General features: G+C 55.3%; 1 protein-coding gene across 9 annotated transcripts in view; it reads left to right on the plus strand.

The window, feature by feature from the left end:
* The window catches only part of MON1A (MON1 homolog A, secretory trafficking associated), a 31,385-nt gene extending 18,512 nt beyond the window's left edge, over positions 1–12,873 (plus strand). For 2 of the 9 annotated variants that reach the window (XM_050958680.1, XM_050958679.1), the window contains 4 exons: positions 5,899–6,366; positions 7,242–8,007; positions 9,490–9,637; positions 11,487–12,873. In XM_050958680.1, coding sequence (XP_050814637.1) covers positions 5,899–6,366; positions 7,242–8,007; positions 9,490–9,637; positions 11,487–11,627 — 1,523 coding nt within the window. In that variant the 3' untranslated portion in view covers positions 11,628–12,873. Of the gene's footprint in view, positions 1–5,536; positions 6,367–7,241; positions 8,020–9,489; positions 9,638–11,274; positions 11,444–11,486 lie in introns of those variants that run through there. The other 7 variants (XM_050958683.1, XM_050958685.1, XM_050958686.1 and 4 more) reach the window with 7 other exon arrangements.
* Positions 12,874–14,626: the final 1,753 nt, after the last annotated feature.

Raw genomic sequence — 14,626 nt, forward strand, 5'->3', positions numbered from 1 at the left:
GGAATTGCGGACGAGGACAATGAGCGTAGGGTGATAGGAATGTGGCCATGGGAACATGGTGCTAACAGGCCTGTGAAGGGCATGGGAGCTGCAATGACCCCAGTGGCCAGGATTCTGGGTTGGTGTCTCACCACCATGGGCACAGTGGGATGGAGCCAGAGAGGGCAGCTTTCCCCACGGAGTGACCTGCTGGAGGGGGTGGAGCTGGGGCAATTATAGAATCATAGAAGATTAATGTTGGAAGAGACCTCAGGAGGTCATCTAGTCTAACTCCCTGCTCAAAGCAGGACCAACCCCAACTAAATCATCCCAGCCAGGGCTTTGTCAAGGCGGGCCTTAAAAACCTCTAAGGAAGGAGATTCCACCACCTCCCTAAGTAACCCTTTCCAGTGCTTCACCACCCTCCTAGTGAAATAGTGTTTCCTTGTATCCAACCTAGACCTCCCCCGCTACAACTTGAGACCATTGCTCCTTGTTCTGTCATCTGCCAACACTAAGAACAGCTGAGCTCTATCCTCTCTGTAACCCCCTGTAGTGTGGCTCGGCCGTGGTTTGTCCCTCAGTGGGGCTGTGGGGTATCCCACCGCCTCGCTCTCGTTCGCCGGCCGGTGGCTCTGCTGTCGTGGGGAACAACTCACACTCAGTTAGGGGGGCTCAGACCCCAGGGTGGGGCTGAGTCAATAGTCTGAAGCTGGCCCAGGCCCTAGGTCAGGGTGGGGCAACAAACACCGAGTCAGAATGCTCAGGCCCTCAGGCAGGGCTGAGCAGTACTCATAGGCTTTGGCCTCCTCAGGCCAGGGGAAGTGGGAGTCTGCCACCCTGGAGTAGGGTGGCAGGGGGGACGCGGGGCCTCCCACACCACTGCGTCCCAGCCCAGGGCCCTAGCAGTGGCAGAGACTTGCTGCTGTCAGTGGGGATCCTGGCCACAACACACTGACATTGACTCTGGCAGTGTTGCAGCCAGACTGGGGTCAGCTGCCCCCGAGCTACTTCCACACTCCCCCTCATAGGATACCTGAGTTGTCGTAGCGTCACTGGCGGTCTCAAACACCATCGGTTCCTCTGGGTAAGTAGCCAATGATAGGCTCAGCAGCTCCTCGGGGTAGCTGGCGCGGGGCGGTCCCGGCCAGTCTTCCTCGGGGTAGCTGGCACGGGGCGGTCCCGGCCAGTCCTCCTCGGGGTAGCTGGCGCGGGGCAGGCTTGGCTGGCCGGGTGTGAGCTCTGGCTGGCAGCAGCCGCAGACGTCTGGCCCCTGCGGTGGCTGGGTGTAAATGGGCAGACTCACCCCTGCGGCGCCCCCTGCTGGTGTCTTTGGGGAATTAGCTCGGTTTCCAGCCCAGAGCCCCCTCTGCAGGCCGGTGAGTCGCCTGTCCTCTGGCCCCATGTCCCTCCCTGGACCCGGTGCCCTTTTACATGGAGTGCTGCCCCCAAGCAGTCACCCCTTTCTCTGAGGGTTTCCCTTTCCCGGGGGACTCCCACCCTCTATCCCACTTTGCCTCAGTAGATGGCTACTGCCCAGTCTCCATCTAGCCCCTGTTCACTGGGGCAAACTGCAGTATCAGCCACTCATCATAGGCAATGGGGTTTGGACTGGCTGCCTTTACCCACCCTCCGGCTGCCCCTCTGCAAGTCCAGTACCTAGGAGGCCTAGAACTAGGCCCTACAGCCTGGGGAGTTGCTGGCCTAGGGTTTCCCTGCTCCTAAGGCCTTTCCCCAGCCCTACCTTCCTCTAGGTCCCCTGGGTGAGTTCCCAAGCAGCCAGGCCTATCTCCCTCTCCAGTCAGAGAGAGACTGTTTTCTTCTGGCTTCCCTGGCTCTCCTATAAGGCCCTGTTGCTCTGTTTGGGGCATGGCCCCAGCTGCAGCCACTTCCCCAATCAAAGCAGCCTAAAGGCTGCTTTCCCCAGCTATAGCCCCCTTTCAGGGCTGTTTTTAACCCCTTCTGGGCAGGAGCAGGGGTCCACCCTGCTACACTGGGCCTTGACTGAGCTCTGCAGGCGAGCTTTTATACTTCCGGATCTGCGCAGTGACCTCTGAGGGGCGGGCACAGGACCCAGCGGCTCTGCCCAGGGTGTTGGTAGGGGAGGTTCATCCCGCAGCGGGGCTGTGGGGTATCCCACCGCCTTGCTACACCCCCCTTCAGGTATTTGAAGGCCACTGTCAAGTCCCCCCTCACTCTTCTCTTCTGCAGACTAAACCAGCCCAGTTCCTTCAGCCTCTCCTCATAAGTCATGTGCCTCAGCCCCCTCATCATTTTCGTTGCCCTCCACTAGGCTTCCTCCAATTTGTCCACATCCTTTCTGAAGTGGGGGGCCCAAAACTGGATGCAGTACTCCAGATGTGCCCTCACCAGTGCTGAATAGAGGGGAATAATCACTTCCCGTGATCTGCTGACAGTGCTTCTACCAATGCAGCCCAATATGCCATTAGCCTTCTCGGCAACAAGGGCACACTATTGACTCATATCCAGCTTCTCGTCCACTGGAGTCCCCAGGTCCTTTTCTGCAGAACTGCCGCTTAGCCAGTTGGTCCCCAGCCTCTAACAGTGCATGGGATTCTTCCGTCCTAAGTGCAGGACTCTGCATTTGTCCTTGTTGAACCTCATCAGATTTCTTTTGGCCTAATCCTCCAATTTGTCTAGGTCACTCTGGAACCTATCCCTACCCTCCAGCTTATCTACCTCTCCCCCCATCTTAGTATTATCTGTGAACTTGCTGAGGGTGCAGTTGATCCCATCATCCAGATCATTAATGAAGATGTTGAACAAAACTGGCCCCAGAACCGACCACTGGGGCACTCTGCTTGATACTGGCTGCCAACTAGACATCGAGCCATTGATCACTACCCATTGAGCCCGATGATCTAGCTAGCGTTTTGTCCACCTTATAGTCCATTCATCCAATCCATACTTCTTTAACTTGCTGGCAAGAATACTGTGGGAGACCGTATAAAAAACTTTGCTAAAGTTAAGCTTTTCCCTTATCCACAGAGCCAATTATCTCATCATAGAAGGCAATCAGGTTGGTCAGGCATAACTTGCCCTTGGTGAATCCATGTTGACTGTTCCTGATGCCCCGAGGTTCCACTGGGGGAGCAGGCCCCCGGGGGAGCTCTATGCCGGCTGGGGACGTCTGACCCTTCATCTGGGATCTTGGAAGTGCAGTTCTAGTGGCAACGCATTGCCAGCCCTTCTAATGCACCCACCCCACTGCTAGCCCAGGAAACCTCCTGACAGAGGGGCCTTGGGCAAAGGGTAACGTAGGCTCAGGCTGCAGAGAGTTGGCTGGACTGGTTGCCAAGTGTGGGGTGAGGAACAATCTGTGCCCCCTCCACCCACCTGGGGATTTAGATAGCAGGGTTTGCAGAGGGCACTCCCTGGTGAGGACTGGTGCCATGGAGTCTGGGCGTGATCTATGGGAAAAACCCAAGTTACTGACCTGGTGCAGCACTGGCCCTTTAAATGTGTGAGTCACAGTGACACGAGAGCTGTCGTGCACTCCCTGCATCAGGGTCATGTGCCCTGGGAGGGGACCCCGCTAGGAGCATGCCATCTGGGCCCTTGGTGGCTGGTTTAATCTGCTCAGTCACCCCGTGCCCCTCGCTCCCTGCAGGGGTGGGACAAGGCTCCCTCCACCAACCCCCAGCACTGGGGCTGGCTCAGCGGGCAAAGGCTGCAGGGATAGCGGCCGGGGGTTCCCTTGCCCTGTGCCCAGTCCCCTGTATTATGCTTTGGGCAGCATCTCTAAACCACAGGTCTGCATGGCCTTGGCAGGGTGCCTGCCTCCCCAGCCTAGACTAAAGTCCCCTCACAGCTCTGGAGCAGAGATGAGAGAGGCCATAAAACAAGGCGCCTGCCCCAGCCTTGTGCTGGGATGAGAGGGAAAGGAGGTGGTGGTCATGCTGTCTGGAGAGGCTCAGGACCCTGAGTGGTAACCTCAGGACAGACAGTCACAAATAGGGCAGAGACCCCAAGCTGGTAGTCTGGTCTATAATCAGATTTCACCAAGCCAGTAACAAATATGAACTCCTGGATCACTGTCACAGTCTCACCATGGAGTCACAGTCAGTCCCCAATTTATCCTGCCACCCAGACAAATTGGATTTAGTGATAAATGGTCATTTTTGACATCAAAAATTGCACTGCACATTCAGGTTGCTTCCAGTCCCATGAGACCACTCACTTACCCCAGATCATAAATTATTAGAGTTAGAAGGGACCTCAAGAGATCATCTAGTACAATCCCCTGCTCAAAGCAGGACCAGTCCCCAAATGGCCCCTCTCAAGGATTGAACTCACAACCCTGGGTTTAGCAGGCCAATGCTCAAACCACTGAGCTAGCCCTCCCCCTGATCAGTTGGCCCCCTAGATCTTACTCCAAAGACCACGTCTGTGTCCAGTCTGTAATAAGCTATCTAAAGGGTTATTAACTAGGAAAAAGGTATAAGGTAGTTATTTACAGGTTAAAGCAAGTGAACATATCCACCCCAGTGAGTTACCCTCTAATCCTAAGAGTGAACGAGTTGTAGTGATCTGTCAATTCAAAGCCTCCTTCAGGGCAGACTCAGGAGGCACCCCCTGAGGAGCTCTGGCTTCGGGTTAGGCCATGTCTACACTAGCGAGCTTACAGCAGCATGGCTGTCCCAATGCAGCTACACCTCTGTACGAGTGCTCATGTAGCTGCTTTATGCCGGTGGGAGAGAGCTCTCTCGTCGACATCATAAAACCACCTCCACAAGTGGTGATAGCTGTGTCAGCAGGAGAAGCTCTCCCACTAGCACAGTGCTGACCACAATGGCACTTCTGTAACGTCATTGAGGGTGTGTTTTCTTCACACCCTTGAGTGCCATAAGTTATACCTACAAAAGTGGTCACGTAGATATGGCCTTAGAGTCTCTGGCCTTGCAGAGTTCAAACAGCCAAAAAGATGGAAAACTTTCCTTTAACTTGGTTTTATTTTCTTCGTTCAGTTTCCAAGTCCACAGGACGAGCTTCCTTGCAGGTAGTATTTCCAAGGTGCGAATAGGACCGTTAATTAATCCTTTGTATTGCAATGTTTCTGGATGGCCCATCTGATTTTTTAGTTCTTCTGGAAGGGTGGGGGGACAATTCCTGTGCCTGGGTTCACAAATTCAGAGCAAACATTTTCAAAGTTATAAAACAAAGTTACCTCTCTTCTTATAGCCTGGGATACAGACATTGCAATTGAGATTAATGCAGACAGCAATTTACAAGCATTTCATAGAGTCTAAACACCCAATGTCTTATAAGAATGCAACACCTCTTTTGAGGAAAACTACCATACACGTGAAGTGTCTGGTCTCCAGCTATGAGTTTGTCAGTTCTTAGCTAATGCCTGCAGCCCAGGAAAAAGCTGGTATCTGGCCTGCGAGCATCACCAGGGGTGCAGGGGTTTTCTGTGTGCAGCTGAGATGGCACAACTCCAGTAGGGCACAGATAGGTCTGGCAACGCCATTCTGTGACACCATTCAGAGGGCAGCTAGGCTGTACGGTCAGCCATATTGGTTTCTTTTTGCAGGTGTCTGGACAGCCTGCCGGCCATGAGAGACTGAGCCAGCCGGGACCCTGGGTGCAGGCATCGGAGGTGCTGGCTTTGCTTTAGGAGTGGGCCTGCTCTGCTAAAGAGATGAGGCTCTAACACAGGGTGGGGTTCGGAGTCTTGGGGTATTGGCCTCTCTCTAGCGGTGAGAATGGGGACACACGGGCCCGACTTTGTTATTGGTCCTGCAGGGGTCAAGTGGGGTCCCCTTCATCTGTGGTGTCTCCCAGGGTCTGGCTCATTTCTCCCCACCATCCAGTCAGCTGTCCTAGCTTGTCTTGGAGCAATCATCTTGGCACTGGAGAGGAGAGGCTAAAGCTCTCCGGTGTCTTGGTTTCCAGGGGCAGGCCAGGAGGGGGCGATGTTTGTTCACACCCGGTCCTACGAGGACCTGATGAGCCCTGAGGATGGAGATGTCATGTCCAGGAGCCCTGAGGAAGGGCGAGGGGACCAGGGAGACCAGACCAGCATGGAACAGATCAGCAAGGACTTCAGTGAGCTTAGCACACAGCTGACGGGCATGGCGTTAGACCTGGAGGAGGAGATGAGGCCGAGTCAGGAGGACAAGATGGATCTCTCGCTGCAGACTGCCCGGAGAGACTCAGCTCGGTCGGAGAAAGAGGACGAGGACGTGACCATGGAGGCCTGGCGCATGCATCAGAAGCATGTGTTTGTGCTGAGCGAGGCGGGCAAGCCAGTGTATTCCCGCTACGGCTCAGAGGAGGCACTGTCCAGCACCATGGGAGTGATGATGGCCCTGGTGTCCTTCCTGGAGGCAGAGAAGAATGCCATCAGGTCTATCCATGCAGGTACCATCGCAGGCAGGGGCCAGTTGAGGGCACATGCTGCCTCGGGGGGTATTAGCTGGACCTTAGATGTGATGCTCCGCTGTTGACCGCTGCGCAGAGCGGCCGGAGCACCGGCTTGGACAGGAGCTCACTGCTGTCCTAGGAGCAGGGCAGGTGCTGGGCCCGGCCTCCAGCTGCACACACAGCTGCCTGATTTGCAAGTGCAGTTACCACAGCCGCATGTGCGAATCCGGCCATCTGCTGCTGGTGAGTGCTTTGAATGTGCATGCAAATTGGGGGCACTGTGAGATGGTTACAGAGGGAGGCAGAGGAGGAGACCAGGGGCCTGTGTGTTGGTGTCTCCCTGGAAAGGGCATACGAAAGCCTGTGGCTCTGACACAGTGCAAGGGACGCACTGAGTTTCCCGTCCCTGGCTAGGAGCACTGGGTTGCTGGAGGAGCTTACCCTCAGTGTCTACCTCACTGCAAGGACAGCCATCCTTGCTTCTCAGGCCTGACTTGACACAGAAAATGTAGGTTGATTAGCAGCATAGGGACGGTAGCTAGGTCTTCCACTGGCCTAGGTGCGTCGACACCAGGGTTTAGGTCGTCATAGCTATGACACTTCCCCGTAACTACAATGACCTAACCGCTGGTGTAGTGCAGCTAGGCCAACAGAAGACCTACCCACCATCACTCAGGGAGGTGGTGTTCCTACACTGATCAGTTCATGTAGGCTGTGTCTGTGGTACAGGGTTGCGCTGGCATAGTAGTGCCTATAGCATAGACGTGGCCTCATTCGCTGACCCTCTGGAGCCACGAGAGCTACCTGGTATTTCCCAGCAGTGTGCTGCCCTGGGCTAATTTGTCCCTTTCTCTCCCTCCCGTGCTGGGCAGACGGCTACAAAGTGGTCTTTGTGCGCCGGAGCCCCCTGGTGCTGGTGGCCATGGCTCGGACGCGGCAGTCGGAGCAGGAGATCACTCATGAGCTCCTCTACATCTACTACCAGATCCTCAGCCTGCTCACCTGGACCCAGCTCAACCACATCTTCCAACAGAAGCAGAACTATGACCTACGCAGGCTGCTAGCGGGCTCCGAGCGCATCACCGACAACTTGCTGGACCTGATGGCTCGGGACCCCAGCTTCCTGATGGGTGCCGCGCGCTGCCTGCCAATGACAGCGGGGCTCAGGGACACCGTGAGCACCTGCCTCCAGCAGGCCAAGGCCAAAAGCCTAGTGTTCTCCATCCTGCTGTCCAGGAACCAGCTGGTGTCTCTGGTGAGGAAAAAGGACCAGTTCCTGCATCCCATTGACCTGCATTTACTCTTCAACCTCATTAGCTCCTCCTCCTCCTTCCGTGAGGGTGAGGCCTGGACTCCTATCTGCCTGCCCAAGTTCAACTCCAGCGGCTTCTTCCATGCCCACATCTCATACCTGGAGCAGGACATGGACCTGTGCCTGCTCCTGGTCTCCACCAACCGTGAGGACTTCTTCACTGTCTCCGACTGCAAGCGCCGGTTCCAGGAGCGCCTGCGGAAGCGTGGCGTGTCCCATGCCCTGCAGGAGGCCCTGCGCACCCCCTTCTACAGCGTTTCCCAAGTGGGGATCCCGGACCTCAGACACTTCATCTACAAATCCAAGAGCTCAGGTCTCTTCACCAGGTGAGAGTTGAGGTGGGTTTGGTCTCCATCACTGGTCGCGGAGTCAATGGGAGCGTGCATGGCTGGGATGAGTCCCTGGGGCTGCTCTATGCCATCAGAGCCCATGGGTAGCTCCCAGCTGTGACCATGACAGTCAGTGCCAGCCAGGGCTGCTTCCCTGCCTGCCAGATCCTGGGCTGCCACAAGGCTGGTGCCAGGGACTGATGGTGCCTGGGTCAGCCTGTGAGTCTCACGGTGCCCCAGAGCCACCACTTGTGCTTACAGCTGGCATTGCATTAGAGCCACACATGGCACCTTGTGCACCACAGTGCAGGTCAGAGACACACGAAGCCCTGGGGTATGTTACTGGGGGTCAGGGTGGGTCTCTCCCAGGTGTGCCCTGAGCAGCTGGCTGTGGGCGGCTCTCAGTGCAGAGGGGATCTTTGCAGGCCCGGCACAGGGCTGCAGGGTGGCAGCTCCAAGGGGGTGCCCTGCAGCCAGAGTCAGGGAGCTCACAAAGCAGCTTCCCCACCCTGACAGTGATTGGTGCTCGGGAGAAGACACCCGCCGCACTGGCCTGAATTCCTCATGTTCCCAGTGCTGCTCCTGACAGTGCAGCTTCCCGCTGCTGGCCAAGATAGGCCAGGCTCCAGGCAGCTGGTGCCAGATGGGTCTAGACCCTGTCTGCACACTAGTGCTCCCAACACTGCTCTGGCTCGGGGAGTTGTATCACTGGTGGCATGATGGGAGGGGGAACATCCAGCCAGGTTGCGGTGTGTGCCTCCAACTGCAGCCGGCTTCCTAATGAATTGCTCTGGAGGGCTCACTTACCCCCATCCCCCATATGCCCAGAGTGCTCTTTGGACAGCAGCCTGGACTGTCCCCCACTGCGGGTGGCACTGATTTGCAGGGACCCTTGTGGTTGGTCTAGGAACAGCTGCCAGGTTTCCAGGGCAATGCCATCCAGAAGGTCCTCTTGTGCATGGCTTGAAGACTGGTGTGGGCTGGGGGATGTAGAGAGGCCTCCATGGCAAATCCTGGCAAAAAGCAAATGCCGGGGTCTCCACTGAAGTGGTCTAGCAAGGCCTGTGTGTTCATTTGCATATTACATTACCCAGACCTCTTTGCACCAGAGACAGAGAGCAGTGAAGGACATGCTCCTCCTCACCTTGCAGGCTACCTGCTCTTCACAGCTCCCAGTGCTGGGTCCTTCATTGGGTCCAAGAGTTTCCTTGAGAGGAGTTGGCAGTGACAGGCAGGTGCCAGCAAGTGTGCAATTTCCATCAGAGTCACCTGCAACGAGCTGGCAGACATGGGTGAGTGCTCCATCACCCTGCAAGATGTGCAGGTTAGCTGCACATGTTGCCCACTGGATTTAGTAGCTTTGTGTGACCCACTGCAGCTGTCCTGGGACAAGGAGTTCTGTTGCTGTGTTGCATGGAGCTTACCCTGGTCAGGTTAATGTTCTGGGAGGTTAATCAAAGGGCAATTTGTTTTTTCCAGCCCTGAGATTGAGGCTCCCTATGTCAGTGAGGAGGAGAAGCAGAGACTGCTGGAACTATACCAGTACCTACACAGCCGTGCCCACAACTCCTCCCGCCCCCTGAAAAACATCTACTTCACAGGACCCAGTGAAAATCTTCTGGCTTGGGTAAGAACCACTCATCCTTCCATCAGCTACCCTACATTTAGAAAGTGTGGACCAGCCAAGACTTTGTCATTTGAGCTAAAGGATTAGTGCTGGCAGCAGTAGTAGACTTTTCTCCTCTTATTATGACCAGCCACCAGAGGGGGCAAAGACCTACATGCCATATTGGGGGTAACAAGCTGAGATAGGAGAGCTAGAGTACACTGAAGTGGTCTGGCTAGCGTGTATGTTCCACTGTCCTCTGCATGAAATTTCCTCTGCATGGAACCTGGATACCAACCCAGAGTCAGGATGAGTGCCTGGGAAATACATGGGGAGAGAGAGAAAATAAGAACTGCTCACTGTGTGTCATAAACTCTATACTATTTGCTGCTCAGGGGAATCTCCTTTAGTTCAAGTGGCAGAGTCCTGGGCTTTTGGCGTAGGCAGGCCAATCTGAGTTCCAGCCCTGCCCCCACCATGGAGTTCCAAATGGCCATGGTTTTGCAGCACAGTGACAACCATTATGTGTAACCAGGGGTTTCACAGATGATTCCATCTAGTCTGCCTCCCTCTGTAGAGACTACCCCCACAATTATTGCTGTTTGAACTAGGGCAGATATTATAGAAAAACATCCCATCTGGATTTAAAAATGGTCAGTGGTGGAGAACCCACCACAACCCTGGGTAAGTTGTTCCCATGGTTAATGCCCCTCACCGTTAAAAATGTACACCTTATTTCCAGTCTAGTTTTGCCTTCCTTCAACTTCCACCCATTGGGCTGTGTTAGACTTTCTGGCCTGAAGAGCCCATTGTTAAATATGACCTTAAAGTCTATGAGTCTATAAAATATCTGTTCCCCTTGTAGATACTTACAGACTGTGATTCTAGTCACCTCTTCACCTTCTTGTTGTTACGCTAAATTGACTGAGCTCCTTGCATGTCTCATTATAAGGCAGGTTCTCCAATCCTTTAATCAGCCTCGTGGCTCTTCTCTAAACCTGCTCCAATTTGTCAACATCCTTCTTTGCTGCCATACTCTCTTGCTGCTCCTCTGAGAGGCCATCTCTAGTGTGCATCCTCACACAACAGATGTGAGACCTTTAGGTTGTAGCACAATGATGCTGCAGGACCCCGTTGTGATACAATGTGAAGACACAGCTAGCGTTGTTCTAGTGTTGTTCTGCAAGCTGGGGGTTGCCCCATGCTCTGGCTTTTATGGGAGAGTCCTAGCTTTATTGGAGTCCTTGATGTGCCAGCATGTACCCATTACAGCATGTACCCATTGCAGCATGCAATGCTCCATGTTGAGCTGAGATAGTTTCCAGTATGCAGTGCAGCAAGGCCTTTCCACAGGCCTCATCTCCATGTTAGAGATGAGGGCTGCTGCATTCTAGGAAAAGTAGCTGCTAGTCTAGGGCATGAGTGGGCATAATTTGGACATCTCTCTGGGATGGAAAGGTTAAATCCATTGTTTTGTACAAATCCAGGGAGCTCCCGGGAGGAGAGGATGGCCCTTACAGGTTTTAAACTTTCATAAGCAGAATGGACAATGTTAATTACTGAAATGTACCAACCACCTTTGCTCCCCAGTTAGGAGGTGGAAAACCCTGTCCGCTTGCAGTCTCTAATGTACGTGTCTTCATAACCCCCCCATGCAGCAGTGCTGCCCTTCCCATTGCTCAGATGGGGAAACTGAGGCCAGAGAGACTACATGATCTGGGCCAAGGTCTGTAACAGGGCAAGGAATTGAACCCCCACCTCCTAGGTTAGAGACTTCACTATTGGGCCATCCTCCTAGACCCCTCCTGGCATCTGGAGGCAGGCTCTGTGTCCAGGCACTGACTGGGATTGGCTCCCCTCTCTCCCCCAGGTGACCAGTGCCTTTGAGCTGTACGTGTGCTACAGCCCCCTGGGGACCAAGGCAGCCGCTGTCAGCGCTGTCAACAAGCTGATGAAGTGGATCCGCAGGGAAGAGGACCGACTTTTCATCCTGACACCGCAGACCTACTGATGGGTGCTGTGCCATGCCAGCCATGCCCAGAGGATTCCTGGCTCTGATCAGAACACCCCCCGGGGCAGGCCCCGCCCTCCCAGTGTGCGTGGGGGATGGTGGGAAAGGGGCACCCTTTGGAAGCAGAGTCCTCTGCCCCCCAACGCAGGGAAAGCACATTAATAGGGCTGTTAAATAGCAGATTTTAGAGACCCTAAAGCTTCCCAAGTTGCCTGGCACTGTGACCAGGACTCAGTGGAGACCCCTGCTACTGAGGGGCCGCCCCACCTGGACACGCATTCCCCACTACAGCCTCCAGCCAGTGCTTCTACCTCACCTGCCACTTCTCAGCCTCCCCACACCATCCTGCTTCCCTACCCTGTTGGGACACTCTTCATTCCTGGGGTATATCTCTCAGTCTAGGGGAGTAGGGGGATCCCCCTGTTGCTAGCTGCCTCCATGGTGGGGCAGGGGAGGGGTAGGTACTCAGTCTGCACTGGGCTCCTAGGACCCCTGGTTCCTCCTGTAGCACCTCCCCTCTTTTCTCCATCACTAGACTATTCCCAGAGTGCTGAGGTGGCATCTCCACCACCCCAGACCCACCCCGCTATCCCTGGCCTCCAGGTCTCTGAGCCAGGGGTCACTGCCTGTGCACCGCAGAACCTGCTGGCTCCACCTCTGCCCCAGTTATCTGCCAGGCTCAGGCATTCTGCCTGGGTCCCCAAGGGACAGGTTCTCAGGAGTGTTGGTGGGCAGGGCACACAGGGCAACCTGCCATGAGCAGGAAGGGCTGTACTGCCCAGCGGCTTGGCCACTTGGTGTCGTCCCTCTCCCTGCTGTCTTCCAGCTTTCCCCTGCTCCTGGCATCTTGATGCCAGCATCTCCCAGCCAGGCCCTTCACAGACCTGTTGGAGGCCTGGGGGGCAGGGAGCACCCAGACAGGAAGAACAGGCCCTTTGGGCTCCAAAGTGAGGAGGCCCTCACGTTGCCTTGTGTTGGCCTAGTCACTCTGGGGAGGGCAGGGTGGCTGGGTCCCCAACCCCAGAAGGATTCGCCCTCAGGTCTCCGTTAGTCAGTGCTGGCCTCTCCCACCCCCAGGTATTCCCTAGATCTCGCCCAAGCCCGGATCACAGGCAGTTTGCCTGTCCCTGCGGCTGGGTTTTCAGAGCCAGCTCGGCAGCTGATCTGTGTTCATGACCATGGCACCGGATCCTGGGATGGAGCTGGAGAAGGAAACCAACACCACTGAATAAAGGCTGCAGAGAAATGATGGTAGTTTTATTGCAGGGGATGGCCACGTGGTGGCAGCAGAGGATGAGAGTGGGAAAGGGCTGGGTCCAGGGTCTGAGGTTAAAGCCAGTTTCCATTGTGAACCGCACCGGGACCCCTGTTAACTGTCTCTGAAAAGCCAAACGATCTTCGTTGTAGCCCAAACTGTTTCTGTTGCAGCCTGAACATGCTTGGCACAACTGGATGTCCCACTGTCCTTGCGGTGCTTTACAATGATTATCAGTTGTTCTTATTTTCAGGAATTTGCAATACTACAGCCCAGAACAAATGTCCCATGTGGGGTTAATAAAGTGGGTGCTATGGCCCGGCAGGGGCAAGGGCCGCCAGCAGCCCTGCAATGTGCCACTGACTCAAGCAGACTTTGGAATTGGACTGGGATGGTGCCAGTGGTAGGCCCAGGTCGAGCCAGCACCACGTCCTTGTCCGTGGCCACACCTGCTCCTGGGCCCTGCCCCTGCACAGATAAGGGAAATAATCTATAGCGGTATGAGGCACCTTGATCCTATCCCCTCGGTGTAGCTGCAGCGGTAAGATCTCACTCCCCTGAACTGCCAGTCAGCCTTGGCCCAGAGGAGAGGATATAGCAGCCCTGGCTGTCCTGTCGGCCTGCTGGGAGGGAGATGTGTCCCTGGGAAACAGGGAGTGTGACTAGCAGGTGGCAGTCACTGACCTGTCCCGAGAGACCAGAAAATCGGGCCCCCAGCTCCAAGGGTGGAGAAGGATTTGTCTGGGACTTGGAGGATTTTTTCTTCCCTTGCTCACTGCGGGCTCATGAGTGTGAAAGGCACCTAGGGCACACAGGGAGCTCTCCATAAACAGGGCTGGGGAGTGGGAAGATGGTTGGGAGCAGCCAGTGCCTGCTGCCCAGTGGGGAAATCTGGACTCCCAGGATCTGCACAGTGCAGCTATAAACCACATCCTCCCTGGCAGATTTCACAACCCTGCCAGTTATTGCCTCATCTGCCCTGAACCTTGGCCTACAGAGCTCAGCAGCCAGGGATCCCATTCCATGCAAACCTGGGTCCCCTTCGCCACAACCAGTGTGGTGAGTCTCCAGGGGGTTGAGTTTTGGGGTGTCAGTGACCTAGTTTGAGAAGGGCAGCCTTCCCTCTGCCTTTCAAGGCTCTGTTGCTATCTTGGGTACCTGGCCCCCATGCCCAGCATATCTGAACCCCTCAATCCAGAAGAGACTGATCCTCACGTCCCACCCTCCCATGCACAAGAGCTGTACTAGGGTAGGTTCACCCATAGTGAACTTCCTGGGCTGTCACAGGCTTCCAGTGTGACCCTGGGCAAGTCACTTAGCCTCGGTGCAGTGGGGATGCTAGTCCTGCACTGCCTCACGGCGGTGCAAGGGAAATGCACAATTCAGCCATGTGTTGAGAGCCACTGATGCTCTCTATAAGGTGTAATTATTGTTCTACAGATGGGAACAGAGGCACAGCAACAGACCAAAGCTCACACGGAGCGAACCAAAGCTGGGAACTGAATCCTGGTCATCTGGCTCTCAGGATACGGGCCAGCCTTCCACTCCATGCTCAGCCTCCACAGTCCAATTCCTGAACCTCCAATACCTTCCCCTTCCTTCCACTGTACATGATGCACTACCAGGCCCAGTCCGGCATGGTGACACATTCGGGAAGCAGTCTCACTGGAGCGTAGGGCGAGGGCTGCTGCCATGTGTGTGGGTCTGCAGGGCTGGGCCCTTTGGGGAGAAGGGTAGCAGCTCT

This window comes from Gopherus flavomarginatus, chromosome 6 (assembly GCF_025201925.1).
Source record: "Gopherus flavomarginatus isolate rGopFla2 chromosome 6, rGopFla2.mat.asm, whole genome shotgun sequence".
NCBI classification, from domain to species: domain Eukaryota; kingdom Metazoa; phylum Chordata; order Testudines; family Testudinidae; genus Gopherus; species Gopherus flavomarginatus.